Raw genomic sequence first — 22853 nt, forward strand, 5'->3', positions numbered from 1 at the left:
CTGTCTGGTTTGGTAGTTACTCAGCATCAGCTGGAGACCCCCTCGGTCATTCCCAGTTCCCACCCGGTGATCATGTACAGAACTGCTTCTCTCAGACAGTAGTTATGATGATGTACATGGTGGCTTTTGTGGTTGTTCCCTGCCTGCTTCAGGCCTTGCTATTCCTTGCATGCCTCTTCCTAGGGTGTGTGATGATAGCCCCTCCACCAGGGAAAAAGAAGAGGGTAATGCTGACTCTGAAGAAGAAGTGGGAGATCCTGGATAAGACTGATGCAGGATGGTCGACTTCTCGTATTTTAAAGGAGTACAACCTGGCCCACTCAACCGTACTCGACATCAGGAAAGCCCGTGACAAACTCACCCAGTACACGGCAGACTGCCCACCTGAAGTGGACAATCCATCATCACATCCCACAGCCGCTCCCCTGGGGCGACTGCAGAGCTCCTCCTTGACTCTGCAACTAAGCTCATCAGGGTGCACCACTAGACCACACGGGATGTACTGTGCAGTGCAACAGCCTCTCCAGCCACGGAGCAACAGGCTAAGTCAAAGAGCTAGCGGGTTATTAAGCACAATGCCCTGTGAGGAATTATGAGTAATGACATTGGTTTTATTCTAGCTTACTGTACTGTACTGTGATTTTATTCTTTTCTACCATGATTATTTTTCCATTTTACCATCATGTTTTGTGTGCCCACTGCATTTTATTTGTGAAAACGTTTTTTTTTATGTCACTGCTGGGTATAGCCCTGCAGTGGTGATTGCTTGTCTGTGATTGATGGGTCTGCATGACCGTGGTAATTGCTTGGCTGTGGTTTATAGGTCTGCTTGACCAGACAGAGTAATGTTAAACAGCAGGAACAAGTGTTGTACAATGTACTGTAGTGGCCTTTTGCACTGGCTTTCAAAGTTATGTGTGAAGGGAGGCCAAGGGAGAAGTCCGTTATCCAGATTCACTTTCTGGACATGCCTTTGGCTCTACTACGTCGGAAAATCGAGGGGTTACTGTATCTACTAAAGTTGAAAAATGGTGTTGAGTTTTGAAGCCTCAATGCGAGGTTGCATTATCGAGATATTCATCAAGGGTAATGAAGTGAGACGGTGGTTTTTCATTTATTTTCATACTAGTTATACATTCCTTTTAACCTGTCTCCACGCTCTGTACTGCTATTGTTTCACACTATCACCTTTAAATATTTAATGGCAGTCACTGCTCGTCAGTTGCCGATGTAACAGTGAAGGAAAACAGAATATGCTGTTATACTCATTTCTTTTTAAAATATGTGCTCGAAATACCATCTCAAGGGGGACCCTCAGAGATAAAGAACTAATGGCTTTAATTAACCTGGCTTTCCCTCAATTAGTCTTTTATGGAGGGGGTCTACAACTGTATTTACTCTTCACAATTTTGATTTTGTGAACATTGAATCCACTTCCACAAGACTTCAGAACTTAATCCCCATTTCCCCATAGGATACTACTTTGTCAAACACAATCCTTGCTAAACGTGCAAGCTTCAGGAATGTTTCTGCCACATTTGAGAAAGTTAAACTATATTCCTCCTTCACAGATATCACTCAGATTCCCATGCTGACTCCCATACTGTGAACATCTCCCAATGATCAGTTGTTTTTCACTTGTGGCATATCGTTTGAGAGTCCTCCATGAATAGCAAACTTTGCTGACTGCGAGGTGTGCCAAAATGATAAGAAACTGTGGGTATGGCTGTGATGTAGTGCACGTTTTGGAGGACACTGATGAACACAGCATATTCACGTGTTAATTCACAGAGCAATGGCAAATGAGGAGGCACCACCCTGGTCAACAAAGTAGGCCAGTAGAGTGACAGTTTCATCCCCTGCAGGAGGTGGGGGTGAGGTCTTGTCAGTGGGTGAGCAGATGGGTTCCAAGCCAGTGGCATTTATTATTAGATCCACGGATGGGGCCCTTGTTTTTGCACTCCCTCATCATCTCTCTGATGCTATCAACAGTTCACACTTTCCTAAATACTGTTTGGAGGGGAAACAAAGAATTTAGGGAATAGTTCAGCGATCATTATCAAGATCTTTGCCTGTAACATTTCTATCTATCCAGCCGGAGTCCATGAGGAATTTTGGTACACAGACAGTTACCTGCTACTATGCTCATTCCCCTGCAGATACTTCCCTCCAGTTTGGGAAGATTGACCCTGTTACCACGGACTTGGATGTTGCTGACCTCCATGATAACCTTTGCTCATCTGACATCTTCAGATATGCTGGAAGTGACCCAGATCCCGGTATGCTTCCCTGTCTCTTGAGTCCTCTGCCACTAACAGTGGAAGAGGTTAGTGTATCGTGGTCCAGTGCCGTCCGGGTGCTCAACAGCCATGTCTTGTAACCTGTCAGTGAGTAGGCCTTTCCCTTCCTCAGATGCTATAACTGCCATCATTTTGAACACACCCATCTGACATGCAGCAACAAAGTGAGGTGTTCCATGTGCAGCAGATTTCACTTTTTTCAGCCAGGTGAGGTGCAGGCCTGTACTACAGGCCCCAGCTGTTACAAGCGTGAGGAGAACACAGGGTGGTGTCGAAGCTGCGTCCAGTATTACAAAGCTTCTGCCATCTATACCATCTTGTGCAGGGGTGGGTCGACCCACAAGGAGGTTAACAAACAACTGCGTGCACGACTCATTGCATGGCAGCAACCCCTGTGTCCGGCCTGTCAAGATCCTCCATGACCAGTCACTTTGTACTCTCCCATCCCCCGATGGAGCCACTGTAAGACAAGGAGTGAGACAGTTGCACCACTGGAAACGAATTTGCTGTATTTGGTGGTCAGAGTCAGGAGGATGACTGTGAGCTGTGATGAGATGAAGGGTTTCACTGACCTGACACTTCCAACTGAGGTTCTGATCAATGACACTCATGCTGCCGGGAGTATGCCTTCCTTTACCCTGCACTCACCTTGTTGCCATGCCTGTCTACTTCATCCCACGACCTCGGTTGTTGATCAACCGAATCTGAGCCTGGATGAGCCTGATCCTGCCTGTGCCATTCTGCCACATTCCATGCAGCCTGCTGTCTCATCATAGCGATCTTCCGCTTGTCAGACCCATGCATCCCTACTGGTTCATGATCATTGCCTATGATCCCTTAACATACAGCAGCCCTGTGGTGACAACTCAGGAGCAACAAACTAATTGTTAAACCTGCTCACAGAGGTCCTGGATCAGCAAGACTGATCATTCATGGACATACGTTCTTACCTATAGCCACAGCTGTTGTCTCTCCTGTTTTCTACATCATGCCTGGTGTAAATAACTGTACATGTATGCTGTGGAATGTGAGGTCTTTACTACAGACAACCCAACACTTCAAAACACTGTTAGCTGATAGGTGCACTAGTGAGGTCGTGGTCTGTAAGACCTGGATACAGCCTCGGATCCACATCCATCTTGAGGACTACTTATCGTTTAGACTCAACTGCCCTTAAGGGAGAGGTGGGGGTTTGCTGCTGGCAGTGTAGGAGGATGTCTACAATGTGTGCTTGCAATTCACACTCTTTCCCAGTGGTCCGATGGAGGTGTCAGCTGTCTTAGTGGCCCTTTGCTTGGGTTACGCATGTGTCATGCTGTGCTACAACCCGTGCCAGGATGTCTTCCTTGAGGAATTTCTCCATTACTTCCACTACCTGTTGGCACCTTCATCATGGGGAATTGGCTCTGACAAAGCACCTGTTGTCCTTACACAAATATTCTTTGGACTGCTCTTGGATGGGTTCATTTTCTTCTGGATCCACCACACTATTACCTTCAGACCTCATGTACCAAGAGACTTGACATCATGAAGTTTATTGTAGGGTCTCGTTGGGGAGCCAGTTGTGACTTTCTCCTGGCCTATTACTGTGTCTCCAACTTTGACAAGCTCAACTATGGATCCTCTGTCAACGGCTCAGCATCTGACACCCACCTCTGGAAACTAGATCTGATACAAAATGCAGCCCAGCGAATAGCAACAGGGGCTTTTTGTTCCTCACTGGCAGGGTCTCTGCGGGCAGAGTGAAGTACCACTCCATATCTCTAAGACAAAACTGACCTGCAGCCACTTCTTGGCCATCTAGCAATCTCCTCCTCACAACCCTATATCAGCAGTGTATGACAGCACAAGCATCTTTCCCTCTGTTCCATCTGGGCCCATCGGGTCCCTGCAACCTCTGCTGGTCAGAGATTTCTGGGCATACTGTACATTGTCCCTTTCTCCTCCTTGCCACCTGCCACTGAGCCCTGTGTCTCCTTATACCCCATGAGACGACCTCTCCTTTCTGGTCACTTTTGCCTTGAGAAGATATTCCATAAATCCAACAGTGATTACTAAGATCCTCAACTCACTGAACGTTAACAAACACCACCTATGCAGGGTTCTTTGTAGTGTTCACAGATGGCTCCCACATCACAGCACCTACAGCAGCGATATTTCTTGTGGGTCTCTCTTTCTCTGCCAGACTTGGTGGTTAGATGCTCTTCATGATACCATCTCAACTGAACTCTTTGCCGTTCTCAAGACCCTAGAATATCTCGGCACTTGTTTCCACCTTCAGAGGGCAGTTGTCTACACGGACTGCATGGACGCTCTTCACCTCATCATCTCTCCCAGGCCTCTCACTGCACGAAATTTGGGCCACAGTATTGAGGTGTCTTGCTTGAGGGGGGGGCTAGGTGGTCTACATTCAGTGTATCCCAATCCATGTGGGAATACATGGTAATGAGCTTGTTGAAGTGGCAGCATGAATGGCTCTGTTCTCTTCATCCCTGGAGCCCTTACCTCTCATGGACGCCACATGCCACAGACTTTTGGCTAATGCTTACTGGAAAGACTGGGAAGCTGACCTTCCCACAACTACATTAGGATCATACCAATTGAACTCTTCACCTCACCCTTGGGCTTATGCTACCTTTCCTGTCCTGCTTGTGGCCCTCACTTGCCTGCATTTTGGACATACAGGCCTGGTATCTTATCTTCACTGTCTGTCACTGGTTCCCGACTCATATTGTCAGTGAAGCAGAGTCCACAAGGAGACTGTGAACCATTTGCTGTTGCAGCATCCACAATTCTGCTCAGAACACACTCTCCAATGGGGTTGTCTGGCAGCCCATGGGATCATGGACTTCATGCTTCTGACTGTCATTGGTGGCGTGGGAATGAGTCAGCTACTATCGGACGTAGTCTTGAAACTGGGGATAGGGGTTGCCCTTCCCACACCCAGCTCGAGGTGGAAGCTCACACCTTCAACGTAAGTGGTAATCTTGAAAGCGGGATAGCGCACCCTTCGTGTGGGCAGGCGTGACAAAGAGTTGGTAACACTGATTAATTTTAAAATTCAAAATCTTAATATAAAAACAACACATATGACAGTTTCTAAGATTCACAAACAACATAATCTATTAATGTTTCCAATTCTTACCTCTTCTATTGCTAAAGGCTAGCACTGTTCTTAAATACTCTGTATAAGAGTATACACACAGGATTTGGAGAACATGTACAGCAGGAAAAATTCGGTGTCAGACATAGCTTCAAGGGGGTTCATGCAGTCAGTAATAACCCTACGAATATGCCTTGGCTGGTCATACTGATTTTGACTATATTTATGCCCCGAATGCTTGTTTTTGCCATTCTTCCCACTCAGAACCCCGAAATCCCCCCCCACCCATCCTGGCGGGGGGGGACTTAATTTGAAAACCAATCATGGAGACCTAAAATAAAAGCCATATTTGTTCAAATCACACCAAAATACACCAGAAAAATGTATTGACAAACCAAAACAAAATAGTGCGGACTTGCAAAAGCTCAGTGAATGCAAACAGGAGACTTTGTAATTCAAACTAACTGGTTCTGCACTAGTTGTCTGTTTAGATAATGTAACGTCCACCATCCCACACTGCCACAGGCTCCAACAGCAGTAGTACAGTACAGGAAGGACGTTGCCCAGTGAGCTGTTCTTCCTATGGTCAACCTTTCGGTGTACAGCACACAAGTTCAGCTGAGGCGGAAATAAATACTGGCTTCTTAAAGTTCACTGTCTTTATTTTCCAAATAATTCCACTTAATGTTTCAAACTTCACCTCACTATTCTCACAAACACTGGAGGTATACAAACTTTACTAATTGCAATTACACTTAATGCTTAACAACACTTTGTTTCACAAGTACTGATGATATACACACTCCAGTAACCACTGATTGCCAACAACAATGTTTTCACTAATACCGGAAATATACAAACTTTAGTGACACTGCACTACTCTCAAACTGAACTGAAATCCGACTGAACTCGAAATAGTCTCTTCTTCATCCTTATATAAGCTTGCATTGCTCGAGAAACTTCTAGTACAAACTCGATGAGGCAACAGCTAACAGTTACCAACTCGGGGACAACCAAAACATAGCTGAGTCTTCTTACATTATGTAACACTTTAAATCATTTGCCATATGAACTTAAATTAAATTACATAATTAACAAGCAATCACATAAAACATTACAGAGAAAATGAGCACAAAAATTAATGCATAACTTATGAAATAACTATGCTCACAAACAGTAGGAAAGCTGGCAACTCTCACTCGTACCGAAACCTGCGGTAGATGTCGAGAAACATCGAGATGCTTCTCGACTGACAAATCTTGCTTCTTAGCATTACCCCCTCCCTAGTTATTTGTTGTCCTGACAAAACTACCACAATATATACAGGCATAACCTTTAATCCTAATGAAACATCTAACTATACACAAAATAATCCTTCAGCTTATCAAGTCATTTTCTATTCCGCTTTTGACGACATCCTTGCTCCTCCACATCGTCCACTCCTCCTGGAAGGTCTTGGTCCTCTTCTTGATTCACTTCTTTTGGGAACTGTCACCATCCTCTTGCACTTCAGCTCCTTGGTCCTCTTCAACATCCTTGACTGCGGGAGAGCATGATTCCTTGGAGACGTCCCAGCTGCACTGTCCTGGCCCATGGCACTGCCACAGATGGTTCACGTGTACCACCTTTGGGTAAGACTTCCTGCCTCCCTGAATCAGATATGTTACATCTGATAGGCGGTCCAACACAGTGTAAGGCCCATCTTATGGGCTCTGCAGCTTCGGTGACTGTCCCTTCTTTCGCTGAGGATTGTATAACCAAACTTGGTCACTGTCCTTGAAGCTCACTCACTTGCCTTAGCATCATACTTTGCACTTCATCACCTCTCCTCGAAACTTCAGGGCTCCTCGCACTTGATGTACCTCAGCCAGCCTTTCCTGAAGATGCTTCGCATAGCTGGAGGCGTCTGTAGGCAGCTCTTCACCAGGTGGTCTTCCCATTAATAAGTCAGCAGGAAAGCGTAACTCGTGGCCCAACATCAGTTTTGCTGGTGTGTAGTCAGTAGACTCATGAGATGCAGACTGATATGCCATCAACAACACAGGTAATTTCTGGTCCCCTTCTGTTTGTCTCTCTATGCAGTACTTGGCCAGTTCTTGTCCCAGGATCTAATTGAATTTCTCCACCATCTCATCTGACTGTGGCCTTAGTGGGGTCGTCCTGGTCTTCTTGATCCCCAATAACTTGCAGCACTCACAGAACACAGCAGACTCAAAGTTTCTACCCTGGTCTGAATGTAGCTCCTGTGGCATCCCAAATGACAGAGAAACTGGACAACCAACACCTGAGCAACAGTCGCAGCCTCTTGGTCGTGGATAGCATAGGCTTCTGGCCACTTTGTGAAGTAGTCCATGGCGATACATATATACCGGTTTCCTCTCTTAGTGAGTGACAGAGGTCCAGCAATGTCCACCATGACTTTTTCCACCGGTGAACCCACTTGGTACAACTGAAGAGGGGTGCAACCACGTTTATTGGGACCTTTCTTGGCACAACACACAACACAGGCCTGACACCACTCTTCAACATCCTGATGCATGCCAATACCGTAGAATCTCTGTTGCAGCCGGCTTACAGTTTTCTTCATTCCCAGGTGCCCACTAGTGATCTAGTTATGGGACTCATCCAAGATCTTGGACCTCATCTTCTTCAGAACCACCAGTTGCCAATACTTGCTGAGACCATCAGCTGTCTCCCACTGATGCTCCAGTAGTCAGTTGTTCAAACAAAGAAGGTCCCATTGACTCCAGCAGGGCTTAAACTGGAAACTTCTTCCCAAGATGGTCGCACTGTACTCCACTGCAGCCACTCTAGCACTGCTTGCAAATCTGCATCCCCCATATGCATCCCCCTCTCTACAAACACCCGGCTCAGACCCTCAACAGCAGTACCCTCGAGGCCAGCAGCAAGCTGCACTGCCCTCCCACACCTCCACTGCTCCAGCCTGGCATCTACCTCCTCCTCAAGCTGCTGCTGTTCCTCCTTAATTTCGCCCATGAAGGCATCTAGCTGTCCTTGCATCCTGAGTTGTAATTCCCTCTGTTGCTCCTGTAATGCCTCTTGAAATTGTTCATATCGTTCTTTTTGTTCTTCACGTTGTGTCTCTGGTAGTTCTGTCTGTGCCTTCAATTGTACACTTTGTGCCTGCAATAGTTCTTTGAGTTCTTTCTGTCCTTCATTCAGTGCCTGTAGTTGGACACTTCGTGTTTTGCAATAGTTCTTTAAGTTCTTTCTGGCCTTCATTTTGTGCCTGTAGTTGTGCTTGTAATAGCTTCATAATTGCACCCAACGATGCCTCTTCCTGCCTAGCTTGGCCTCTTGTCTGGACACTTTCTGCCTCCATGTCAAAGGTTAGACTCACTGCACCCCTTCATAATCCACACTCCTGACACCAGTGTTACATCCACCGTCCCACACTGCCACAGGCTCCAACAGCAGTAGTACAGTACAGGAAGGACGTTGCCCAGTGAGTTGTTCTTCCTATGGTCAGCCTTTCAGTGTACAGCACACAAGTTCAGCGAGGCGAAAATAAACACTAGCTTCTTAAAAGTTCAATGTCTTTATTTTCCAAATAATTCCACTTAATGTTTTCCAATTTTACCTCACTATTCTCACAAACACTGGAGGTATAAAAACTTTAATAATTGCAATTACACTTAATGCTTGACAACACTATTTTTCACAAGTACCGATAATATACACACTTCAGTAACCACTGTTTGCCAACAACACTGTTTTCACTAATACCGGAAATATACAAACCAGTGACACTGCACTACACTCAAACTGAACTGAAAACTGACTGAACCCGAAATAGTCTCTTCCTCATCCTTATATAAGCTTGCATTACTCGAGAAACTTCTAGCACAAGCTCGATGAGGCAACAGCTAACAGTTACCAACTCAGGGACAACCAAAACATGCCTGAGTCTTCTCACATTATATAACACTCTAAATCATTTACCATATGAACTTGAATTACATAATTAACATGCAAACACATAAATAAAGCATTACTGAGAAAAAGAGCACAAAAATTAATGCATAACTTACGAAATAACTACGCTCACAAACAGCAGGCAAACAGGCACCTCTGACTCGTACCGAAACCTACGGTAGACGTCGAGAAACATCGAGATGCTCCTCGGCCGGCAAATCTTGCTTCTTTACATTAGTATTCAGCCATTCTTTACTGTAGGATTTATTTTACATACTAATCAAACTAATTAGAAAAGTATCATGCACCATATTTAATAAACAGCTTTGTAGAAATATTGAGAAATAAAATGGAAGTGGATACAGTATCTCATATCTGTTTTCATCTCCTTGTAAATTAACCAACTCCAGAGAAGTGTTGAAGTCTTATAAAACGATAAAAATATTAAAAGCTTACTTTTTTTTCTTTACACGATGTTTTTATCATTAAAGTAAAATTCCCATCACACACACCATAGGGTCCTTCAAATTCTACATAGTTTTCTTTGCATAAGGCTACTATAATATGATGAAGGGGCATGAGAAGGGGTGCTATGAGACTCCTCACGGATTCCAGTACTATGCTGTCGTATTCCTCCCGTTCACTGGGGAACGCTCCCCCTCTCGGGCGTTAAGACTACCAAAAGATCCGGTTAGGGCAAGGTGAACCCCTTCCCACAGTTTTAAGACTACGGCTGTATGTCATCACACCCTAGGCATCTTTTGTTCGTTCCTAAGAAGATCTAGGCAAGTGCAACGCATCTAGCTAGTAAGTTCTCTTCATGCATCTTAGGAAGGGTATATACTGTACCAACTTCATAGTCAGTGCTGCCCTTCCCACAACACCCAAGACCAAATAATTATCACTGAATTTTTTTCACTTTAGAAGTCAAAATATATTAACTTTCATTCAAGAATATAATCCACAGATCAGACCCAGGATAATTATCAATGAACGTCAGCAAACTTTGAACTGGCATGATGCATTCACTTTGTTTATAAGATGACCAGTTGATTAGTATTGCTGTATTACTGTTCACATATTTCACTCATGCTTGTCACCTTAAATCTCAAATAATATGAACTGTCATTCAGAATTATAATGCATTAGCCATGTTGAGAATAATTATGGCACACTTTGATTCGAGGCAAAGGCTGTTTTGGCGATGGGATATAGTATTCCCATCAACTGCGATGTTGTTCCACCACAACGATTATTAAATTGAGAAATGATCAGTTGTATATGAACAAAGGGTGTAAAAGCTAAAGATTGTTAAAATTAAATATATTACCACGAAATTGCCTGTATAAACTGAATCCTATACTAAAATTATTCACATTTTAATATTATTCAACTGAAGATGAACTCTGGCATTCTATGCATACATTACAACATACTAGATTAGGAGTACTGTATATATATATATATATATATATATATATATATATATATATATATATATATATATATTGTGTATATATATATATATATATATATATTGTGTATATATATATATATATATATATATATATATATATATATATATATATATATATATATATATATATATATATATATATATATATATATATATATATATATATATATATATATATATATATATATATATATATATATATATATATATATATATATATATATATATATATATATATATATATATATATATATTATATGGAAAAGAAACACATACAAAACAGAAAGAGGAAGTCATACATACTGATAATCCAAGCATGAGTGATCCTTGTTTCTTGAGTTCATCACAAATTACTGGATAAAAGGATGTGATATGCACAGTTCTAAAGAGCATATGGACTGGAAGTACAGAAAAAACTTACTCATAGATGTTCTGAACCCGCTCACTGACATTGGCAGATGGTCCCCATCTAAGCTCATTGACAGCCTGCCAAAAACGAATGTTCTCATGGCAATACTCTTTCCTCAGGTACGCAGTGAACTCCTCTAGGCCTGCCAAATAAATTGCAAATTCATTAGAAATAAAAATAAAACCATTACAGGGTATGCTACAAATGCTGTATTAGACTTTGTTTTTATAAAACATCCTAAATCAACCAGACTTTTCATCAATTCAGTTTAACAGACAAGTCCAAATTAACCAATTCTTAAAACATTTTGTTTTATATATGTAGTTAATTTCAGCCTGCACAATTAACTATGCTGTAATGAAATTTACCGCATAATATTAGCAGGCATACTTTACTACATAGTGTTCTAGATTCACATTAGTACATGAATTTTTTCTCTCTTATATATTGGACTGTAGTCTGATATATCCAGAAAAAATCTGCCACAGAAAATGCTTACATAATTATTCAAAACTGGGTCTTCCTCCAAATAGTCCACGGCAACAAAGTTCTACATTAGGTCAAACTCTTTAAAGGAGTACATTTAACATGAGGAGACCTTTACATTACTGTAGACACATGCATCTAAACAACTGTGACCCTTTTCTAACATCTAAACCACTGTGACCCTTTTCTAACTTTATCTATCCCCAAACACAATCCCGTGAGGGGGGCCACAAAAAAGTCGCCTCCATGTCACCCAGTCTTTCGCTATTTCATTGCCTTCCCCATAGCTCACATCCCCTTCTCTCATATACCTCTCCACTCCATTCCTCCACCTCATTCTCGGCCTCCCCCTCCATTCACTCATACACACCCTCCTCGTCAGACCCCTCGCTCTCCATCGTCTCCACATGGCCGAACCACCTCGGTGTATTTCTCCTACCGCCTTCCATCACATCCATTTTTTAAAATTAATTCTGTTTAACAGATGAATAGAAGAAGAAAAGTTATCATCACCACCATCATCATCATCATCATCCGTACCTCCTTTCCCACCCTAGGGCAGGGTGAGGATTAGCAACGTCCAGAGGGCCCAAGTTTGCAAAATCCAATGAGCCACACTTCAATTCACTCATCATTCAAGTCCCCGGAATCTGATACGCCAAAAAACTTTCACCACATTCTGTAGCTTCACATAAACCTATCTGATAGAGTCAGTCCGGACGCTGTCACGTTAAAATGGGGTGCCACATCCCTGATCATGCACTTCTCCTCACAACATTCAACCAGCCAGCTCGATCTCCTGTCAGTCCCCTAGCCTCACCGACTTCCATACCCAGTACTTCTTTTCCTCACACACGCATCCACCATATTCCTCCACCTTCTCCTCGGCATATCTCTCCTCCTCCCTCCTGCATATTCACTCGGATATACCTTTTCCACCACTCTATTGTTACCCATTCTTTCCACATGACCATACCACATCAGTACACTCTCTGCCATTCTGGTGTCCACTCACTTCCTCACTCCGCAACTTTCATGAATCACATTATTTCCTCTCCTATCCACCCTCTGTACTACACATATATTTCTCAACACTCCCACCTCCACTGCTCTCACTCTTGATTTTTTATTGTCATGCCTCACCATAGTCTCACATCCGTATGTTAAAGTTGGCACTAACACTCCTTCATGTAATCCTCTCAAGCATCTGTTTCTTATCGAGGCCTTCGTTAGCACCAGCTACTTTTCTTCCATGTGTCATTCTACTTTCCACTTCTTTTGCACATTTTCCTCTATTTTCTATCACTGTACCCTGGAATCTGAACTCTCACCAATTCCAGTCTCTCTCCATTCACTGTAACATCAGACTGGGAGTCACATTCTCTATCGACTACCATCACTCTACTCTTTTCTACACTTACTCTCAAGGCATGTCGCTCACAGACATCAGCAAAACTCTGCACTAGTCTACCAAGTTCTTGTCCGGTATGTTCAAGTAGTACTGCATCATGAGCATGCAACAAATTTGAGATATTCCATCCATCACCATTCATTTCCAACGCCATCCCTCTCTCCATTACTCGAGTCTTTACTTCTCTCATCACCCATTCCATATAAATACTGTATAACCATGGGGACTTCACACAACCTTGTCACACGCCCACAATGATCGTAAACCATTCACTTAGGTGCCCATTTACCCTTACATATGCGTCACTACCATCATTAAAACACTTGACAGCCCCTAGCAGCATACCATCTACGCCGTACATGCACAAAACCTTCCACAATCCTTTTCTGTCTACTTTGTCGTATGCTTTTTCCAGATCCATAAATGCTATAAACACCTTATAATCCTTTTTGCAAGCCTTCTTCACTGTCTGTCTCACCACAAATATTTGATCCACACATCCTCTGCCACTCCTAAAGCCATCCTGTTCATCGCTCACTAGAACTTTTGAAATTCTCTTACTTTCTCTACAATAATTCTTCCATATACCTTCCCTACAACACTCAATAAACTTATGCCACGATAATTTTTGCACTCACTTCGCTCACCTTTATTATTGTACAGGAGTACAATCACAGGCTTTTTCCACTCTGCTGGCACAGTTTCACTCATACATGCCTTCTTATCTCTAACATGCACGTCATTCCACCCTCTGCACTACACTTAATCATCTCTGCACACATTTATCAACCCCAACTACATTCCTGTTTTTCAGCCGCTTCACAGAGTTCTTCACCTGTGCGAGTGTCATGTTTCCTGGCACAGCATTCAATCTCTACACACACCCCAAACCAATCATGTTTACAGCAGCTCTACTCTCTCTATTTCCATTCATCAGGCTTTCATAATATTCTTTCCATCTGGTCCTTACTTCATCACCGTGGGTTGATAATGTACCACTTACATCCTTCACACTTGCACATTTCTTTCTGCTGTCACTTCTTCATTTCAGCACCTCTTACCAGAAGAACTTCCTATTTTCAGAGCAATCTGCATTCAATTTTCGTCCTATATCATCATTTGCCTCCTTCTTTTTCCTCTTCACTAATCTCTTTACATGCTTCTTGCCCTCAATATATTCAGTTATTTCAATTGGGCCCCTCTATCATAACCACTCCAGCCACTTCTCCCTTTTTTCCTTCACTGCCCTCATAACCTCTTCATCGCACCATGCTGCACCTTTCTTCTTTGTTGTTACTCTTGCCACACCACACACTGCTTTATAATTCCTAAGCAATCCCTATATGCATTCCACAGGCTGTCCAGATCAATTTCATTCCAATTCAGTGATTCCAACTCCTCCCCTACTTTGGTCCTGTATTCATCTGCCACTTCTTTGATTCTCAGCTTCTCGATTTTCAGTCTTTCTCCCTGACTGTTCCTCCTTTCCTGGTCCACCTCACTCCTCTCAGCTTGATCATGCATAACATAATCATATTGTCTGACAGACCTCCACATAGTCCTCTCACTGCCCTCGTATCAGCAACCATTCCCATCATCGAACTCTCAACGAGCACATAATCAATCAGGCTCTTTACAACACGATCCCTGTTCCCTCTATACCATGTACATTTATGTGCATCTTTGTGTTTTAAATATGAGTTACAAATGTACAGCCTACTTTCCTGACACATATCTTTCTGTCGTTTCCCATTATCATTTTCTCCTGGCACTCCATCACAACCCATTATGTCATCCTAAGGACCAGTACTCTTCCATTCATATCGCCCATTACGATCATTTTATAGTTCCTGGGCACTTCTCCCACTACTTCATCTAGATCATCCCAAAACCTGTCTTTCAGTCTCTCACTCCTGTCATCAGACAGTGCATATGCTAAAATCACAGCCACTTTCACCTTCTCAAACTTGAACTTGACGTACATACATCTCAAGGTGACACATTTGTAATCTCTCATTCCATTCTCCAACACCTCATTCATCAACAAAGTAACTCCTTCCTTGCATCTTCCTCGCCCACTCATGCTGATCTTACACATTCCACACCCTTCCACTCCTCCACTTCACACCCTTTCATCCTTGTTTCACACAGTGCCATCAAGGTATATCTCACACTTTTGAACACATTCATCACTTCCACCCTCTTGCTTTCCTCATTCACATCTCTCACATTCCACATGGCCATGCGAATCTGTCCATTTGGTTGGGGCCCTGAGTGCGTAATGGGCCCTCCGAGGCTCTCCGAAATGTTAGCCATGATTAAATGATTTTAAATGGAGAAATCTAGGGGATACTTTAACCCTGCCAGAAACTCCGGTTACATGGTTACCACCCAGCGTAGTAAATGGTTTCCCGGGTACAGGAAACCATTTGGCTTGTCACACAGTGTAGAGACCATAAAGCATCCTTACACTGAGTGGATGATGGACGCCCATACACCACATTATAAGTGTCCTCTATTAATTCAAGAAAAGAAAAAAATGTAACAGTTGGACTTGAACTGTTGTACTTTGAATTTTGGAAACTAATCTGGGGAAGCGAGTTCCAAAGAGAATTAGTTCTGGTAATAAATGAATCCTGGTATGCAGAAGTTCTACAATATGGCAGTGTGACAGTCATGGCCCAGACACCTGTGTAGCAAAGGGGAAGGCATGGAGAGGTGGCACAATGAATGCAACCTCATCTGAGCATTTACCATAAAAGTACAGTTTCTGTAAAATAATGCAAGGGACACAACATTCTGCCTTACTTGTAGGGAGGTAGTTAATTTATAATTGCTGGGTTATTAACTATTCCAATAGGTTTGTTCTGAGTTTTGTGCAGTTGTTTTAATGCCACATCTCCATATCCAATCCATAAGGGTGAACAGTAATCCCTTGATTATCCGACATAATCGAGCCAAAGGCATGTCTGGATAGTGGACTTCTCCCCTGGCACCCTTTCATACATACCCTTACTTCGAAAGCCATTGTGTAATGGTGTCAGTAATTTTGTAGAGGTCGTTTATAAGTTCTGAGTACGACTTTTCCCTTCATTCACTTTTCACCTAAAACAGGCACGAGAACCTTTGTATTTACATTAATATTAAGGCTCCATGAATGTAATGGCCGCGAGATTGAATTCAAACTGACCGCCATCCTTAACCCAATACCCCCGAACCTGATGTCACTGTTCTTCTGCTATGACATCACCTTCTGCTTTTCCCTCAATTTCCTTAAATCCTAGTTAAACTGAATTATTAATAACAGACAAGTGCACGGTGACAATTGTATTTGATAACCATTCCTCTCAAATTAAATTCATACTGCCAAATAAGCTAGGGGAAAAATTGGTAAACAGAATTTTCCCTTGTCTCTTTCCTGTAGCGGGGTTCCTCTCACCTTTGTTCATAACACAACGCGGAGCAGACTGGGCACGATCTCCCTCTCACACTTATACTTCCCATGCATCTGTAGGTTATTTTTCCCTCCTAAAGAGGTTAGTATCGGTCCCACAGAAAACTCGAACTTATTCTACCTATCAGCCTATGAACCTCATTTTGCTGTACTCACCAGGATGTGTCGTAGCTCTTGGAAATGAACGGTTTACTAGATTACTGATTTTTTCCTTCAGTACAGCAAAAGCCTGAACTGTGCTGCTGTGAAGCCATATTTACCAACGTCACAGCAGCAGCCTCTCTTACTTTGTTGTCAGTTTTTTATATACATTTAAACTGTTATATGTGCATTTTATGATGTTTAACACCGACTTGACTGCGTTGGAATCACGTGACTTATGAAAGCCGATCATAGCTATCCCTCCCTCTTCATCAGCCAGTCACATTTAAATTCATTCCATCAATGAGCGAAATTTCCCGCACTCCGCCAGGTTCAAAAGTCAGTCCCGCCATGTCCCTCCCATGTACTGGGTGTGCTCTGAAGCCTTCGGAGATTTTCAAGGCTTTTTACCAAGACCCTGAGGCTTCCATCGATTTTCTGAGTAGGCACGGCGTCCTTCCAAGTCAGGTGGAGTGTCCTCACTGTAATGCATGACTTCAGTTGCGACAAGAAAAGCATCTCTGGGTGTGCCGCCAGTGGAGCCTGACCCACCATCTCCAGAGGAAGGTAAGTTAGACCTTGTTAGGGGGGTTTAGGTTAGGTTCGGTTGGTTAGGTTAGGTTAGGTTAGGTTAGGTTAAGTTTGGTTGGTTAGGTTAGGTTAGGTTAAGTTTGGTTGGTTAGGTTAGGTTAAGTTTGGTTGGTTAGGTTAGGTTAGGTTGAGTAGGTTAGGTTAGGTTGGTTCGATAAGGTTTGGTTAGGTTAGGTTAGGATTATTTTATTTCAAACTCTGCCCTCTTTCCAGGGTTTCAGTATTGAAACGACATCTAACATGGGTGTTTGCAATGGTTTTTGGTGTGATTATTGATGATTTTGACTTAAATTTTTTGTCAGAAACCGGTAGTTTCTGTAATGACAAAAAATGGGTCACATCTCAGAAACTATTGATTTCCGATTGAAATGAAGGTCAAATTCGAACGAATCACACCAAAAACCATTGGAGACACCCAGGTTGGATGAGAAAATCGTTGCGGGACCGATACTATAAATTGACCGTACTTACTCGTATATTCCTCATAGACACATTTTATGTAGCCTGAAGTAGTCTTTGCATAAACTTTTAAGTGATTAACAAGAGAAAGTGAAAGGCATGTTGGAAAAAGCCTTTGTTCACCGTGACAGTGTTACAGTACAGACTCATTTCTGTATGCTAGTTTATAACCAGTGATTTAGTGGTAGGTGGGGGTGCTCACGTCCACTCGCTCAGTGTAGTGCTGTTTTGGTCATCTTCCCTGTCCTCTCTTCCTTCCTTTTCCGTCTTTCTTTCCCTCATTCTTCCCTCTTCTTTCTGCCTACAGGTGACTTTATACTCCCTTTTCTGTCTTCCTTTCTTTCATTCTTTCCTCTTCCTTCTGCATATGGGTGACTCTACACTTGAGTGACTGGCCAAATGGTTTCCTGTACACCAGGAAACCATTTACTATGCTAGGTAGTAACCATATAACCAAATTATGGCACCTGGTGGTTTAGTGGGTAATTAAGGCACTCCAGTCGGATTAAGCCTGTGTAGGTTTCTATCCAAGGGGTGATTGGGGTTTACTGCTCATGTTACGCCACTCAGGGATGAGTGAGGGTTGTCATTTTCATCTTAAGTGTCAGGACCAACTTGCCTAACCCCGTGCTCTTTTGCTCCTCGTTGGGCAACATAGGATTGGATGGTGGATGGATGAATGGATTACATTCCAAATGGTAAATGAAAATTAGTTAGAATCTTTACTTTTCAAGGTCAAGTGGGAAGAAATTATAAGTTTAAGGATAAACTTACCTGTTCTAAATATAACACAGGCTAATAAAAATTTAATATCCTCCTACTATTTTATCAAACAAACACCATAACATGTGCTCTTTGCTAATTTTGTTATTTGTACTTACTCATTACTGTGAACTTGGGATCTCATAGACATAGGATTTTTCTAGCATGAGTCAAATGAATTCCACGGCACAGGTGCTGGGGGAAGAAATGTCTGAGTAAGGTCTGTCATTACCTTGGTAGAGAGATCCTAGATGTTACGGTGGAGACACCATGCCTTATAACTCGCCACACCTACCTCTGAGCCCTACCTCGTGCACCTCACTCACCCGTGTCTTGAGTAGTCTTAATATTTTTCAGTAGTGGTGGTCCTAAGTAGGCAGGAGAATGTGTGTACTTTGTAAGATTATAACCTAGACTTTAATCTGATATAATTTAAGGTAATTAGCTGTTATATTACCCTTTTTCCTTATGCATACAATAACAGGAGTTAACCCGAGGCATCTCGTTGACATATGGGTACGTAACACCGATTTGTCACGATGACTCAAGTTGACATACCCATACATTTGGAATTGCGAGGTCTGTCATTCGCACATTTTTCAAATTTCGCACGTGATTTTTGGTATGAATACACAGGACATCTTCCTCTATCTTACCCTGTGTGACCTCTCCCTTCCCCCCGCATGCCATTGTCTTGGCAACTCACCTATTACTAGTGACCTGGCCAGTAAAGACATGTCGCGCCACGGTACGAAATTCAAGGAGAGAGTGATTCCCCAATCGATGACGATGTGGAGGACAAAGATTACCTGGCGCCTGAGGAAGAAACGAGCAGAAGTGATGAGGAGGTAGCTTCGCCAGGGAAGGTGCAGTATGTTGATGTGTTCAGTGAGTGAAATAAAGCTTATATTGCCTATATTATTGTGTGAAAACCAATATACTCTTGTACTACATATAAATTCGTATCAAATGAACAAATCTCTACCTACTATGAGTGGTTGCAATAGTTACCGCTACCATAGAAAACGCGACCCCCACAGCGCGGCTCGAGAGAACACAGTACCAGGTGTTTAGAAGGTCACCTGTTTAGACCACTTCTAAGCTCAGGTGGGCACTTTTGGGGGTGTTCTCCAATGTTTCTCATAAAAACCGGAGGTTTTAGCCAAAAAAAAAGATCGAAAATCTGCCGGGAATGGGGGGGAGTCAGTGGTAAAAAATCGGTCGGGACTCGGTGGGTTAAGGGGACGGATTGTGCTTTTACTTGGTATACTGGTGGCTGTCGGCATGAAAGAAAAAAACGACCCGTCACCCCACCCCTGTTAGGCGGTGGTATGATTTTTCCTAGAAGTTAGGAATGAGTTGTGCTGTACTATATATTATGACCCTACTCTCGGATTAATCATGAATCCCTAACTGAAGAGTTTAGTTTCCTCATTACCATTTCTGAGAGAGAGAGAGAGAGAGAGAGAGAGAGAGAGAGAGAGAGAGAGAGAGAGAGTGTGTGTGTGTGTGTGTGTGTGTGTGCAAATTGGATTAGGAACGGTGCTGATATTAATACTAATTGCATGCAAATATATATATATATATATATATATATATATATATATATATATATATATATATACACAAGATGGAACATTTATACATTTGATGCAGAAGACTGCCCTCCCATTGATGACAAGGAAATTAACACAACCCTAGAGAGACATGAAGATGTGTTGCCTGATAGGCCTGACCAGCCCAGGAACAATGAGACTGAGGAACTCACCAGGGTCTTTGTATCCCTTGGTATAAGCAGTAATCAGGGTTGCTACCAGAACTTGCAAAATCCACAAAAACCTCCATCTATCACGACTTTCACAGCAGCACCTAAAGTAACGCCTAAATCTCCCCAAACAGTTCTTATAATCCTGAAACCACGAGACACTGTCCTGCTAGAATTGGAAGAATTGCTTGGGTTACAAGTGGAAAGCCACCGAACCAGTTTCTTCGAAAATTTTGAATGATGTGCCACTATGGATCACGAGGGAATTGCTGTAGCCAGAGCCAGGGTAGACTCAGATAATGCCAAAGGCAATCTTTACTCCTGGGCAGAGCTGAAGAAATTTTTCATGAAATAGTTTTCTAGTCCATAGGATGGGAATGCACTGAATCCGAGGTATACGATATTTTGGAAGACCCGAGAAAATTCGTGAACAGGCTGACCTGTATCATTTCCATATTATAGGCAAAATTCCCCAAAGGTGATTGGCCAAGGAAGGATAAGCTTATTAAACGCGAAATCCTTCAAGGCTTACTTAGGTATGTTCAGGATAAGTTGACCTTCATGGGCAGTGATGTGTCTTTAGCTAGGTTCTTGAAAATAGTTAATCAAGAACGCACTGTGCAGCAAGATATGTGTGTGTGTGTGTGTGTGTGTGTGTTGAACAAGGACACAGACTCTCAGTCATACCGCACGATCAGCCCCAGCCACCCAGAAAGCGGTGCATCTTTACATGTGTCCAGAAGTATGAGATAGTAAGGAAGTTAGAGCAGGGAAAGAAAATGGTAGAAATGGCAAAAAAATAAAAGAAATGGCATAAGCGAATGCATCATCAGAAAAATTTGGAACGACAGAGAGAAGATAGTGTGTGGGAACCCTGATGATGCAAACCCGGCAGCAGCGAGGGTTCGTAATGTTGTCCTGAAGCTGACCGAGAGGTTCATAGGGTGTTATGCGGAGCGCCTGAGAAAGAACAACTTCTCTACCGAAGGCCGCATGACTCGAGAGTAGACGAAACTTTATGACAATGACGACACGGGGTGGAGGGCGTTGGGAGAGTAACGGGGAGCTACGCATCAGCAACACACGGGTACCCAACCTAACTTTTTAGTTAATGATATTTTAATACCACTTATGTTCTTAATTACAACAGCTATATCTCTGTCAGTGCTTTATCTGATGGTGGGTATAAGTAGGGGTCACTATATATGGGGAAGGGTGATAAGTGTTAAATGAGAGTTTTGTAAAGTTGCCAGAACACATTACACGGTTGTACATCCCAGCATAATGTTTGAGTGACAAGGGTGTGAGTACCACGGTCCTTGTCCAGTCCCTTTTGTCCCCCTTACTCAATGATTGACTGCAAAAGTATTAAAGAAAGTGCAAATAGCTGCTACAAAAATTATACCAGGCTTAACAGATGTGCAGTATGAAGAGACTGGAAAGGCTGAAATTGACTAAATTACAGAAGAAAAGAGATGAAAGAGAAATGATAATGACGTATAAGTGTACACACTGTATGGAGAACACTGATATATAATATATGGGATGAGGGGAGAACGAGTGTACGTAGTTTTGAGTTAAAAATACCAACTTGCTCAGGCGATGTAACAAAATATAGCTTTCCAAACAGAAGTACTGTATAACCAAATGGAATAATCTAGATGAAAATGTGGTGTGTGCAAGGAATATCCATGCTTTCAAAGCAAAGTTGGATAATTATACCACTGGAGGCAGGACAACACAAGCTTAGCTCAAATTCTGAAGAACACACATGAGAGAGAGAGAGAGAGAGAGAGAGAGAGAGAGAGAGAGAGAGAGAGAGAGAGAGAGATGGAAAGGGTCGGAAGTGTCCAGTGTCGACAATGAGCTCAGCTCTGTAAACAAACAACATGGCTAGCGGAGGCAAACTCCTCTAAGTAATAAAGAAACTTGATTTTACTGGGTTCGATACAGAAGAAAGATAATTTACTAATAAATTGGGATGGAGGAGAATTCTGGGAGTTTCGAGTATCGTGGAGAGGCTGCTGAAGAGCTGGAAAAAGTGGAAAATGTGGCAAGTGAGCTAAAGGCTGAAAATATTGAATTATGGCAAAAGTTAGAATTACATGAGATGCAAATGAAAGGAGTTACTTCCAACCTCGTCAGAAAACCAGATTTTGAAAGCAAAATATGAAACTCTGAGTGAGAAGATTGAAGAAACTGAAGATGTTAAGGAAACTGTCGAAGATGTCAAAGGATTGCATAAGGAATGGAAGAACGAAACGGAGGAGGTGAAAGTGAACTTCAGGAACATAATGGAAAACTAACCGAAGGCAAACGTAGTAAGTGTTATAAAATGAACGAGAAATCTGGTAAGGAGAACAGCTGACAAGAAAAAAAAAAATGTGTAGTTTTGAGATTAACGAGGATTTAATGTCCGTAGGTCACATCAGCGAGAAGCAGGTAAAAATGGTGGCCAATAAGATAATAAAGGAAGCTTAAGAGACAGACGCAGCATTGGATGAAGAAACTGAAGAGGTTCACAGGTTAGGAAAGTACGGTACGAAGAAGTCAAGTCGC

The 22853-nt window shown here is 42.6% G+C and overlaps 1 protein-coding gene across 8 annotated transcripts in view; it reads right to left on the minus strand.

The window, feature by feature from the left end:
• Positions 1-22853, minus strand: part of LOC145413381 (uncharacterized) — a 1646837-nt gene that overhangs the window by 367134 nt on the left and 1256850 nt on the right. For all 8 annotated transcript variants that reach the window (XM_080283066.1, XM_080283067.1, XM_080283065.1 and 5 more), the window contains one exon: positions 11238-11367. In XM_080283066.1, the coding sequence (XP_080139192.1) occupies positions 11238-11367 (130 nt within the window). The remainder of the gene's footprint in view (positions 1-11237; positions 11368-22853) is intronic.

Source organism: Coenobita brevimanus, chromosome 96 (genome assembly GCF_032717465.1).
Source record: "Coenobita brevimanus isolate Jiangsu-jjx chromosome 96, ASM3271746v2, whole genome shotgun sequence".
Lineage (NCBI taxonomy): Eukaryota > Metazoa > Arthropoda > Malacostraca > Decapoda > Coenobitidae > Coenobita > Coenobita brevimanus.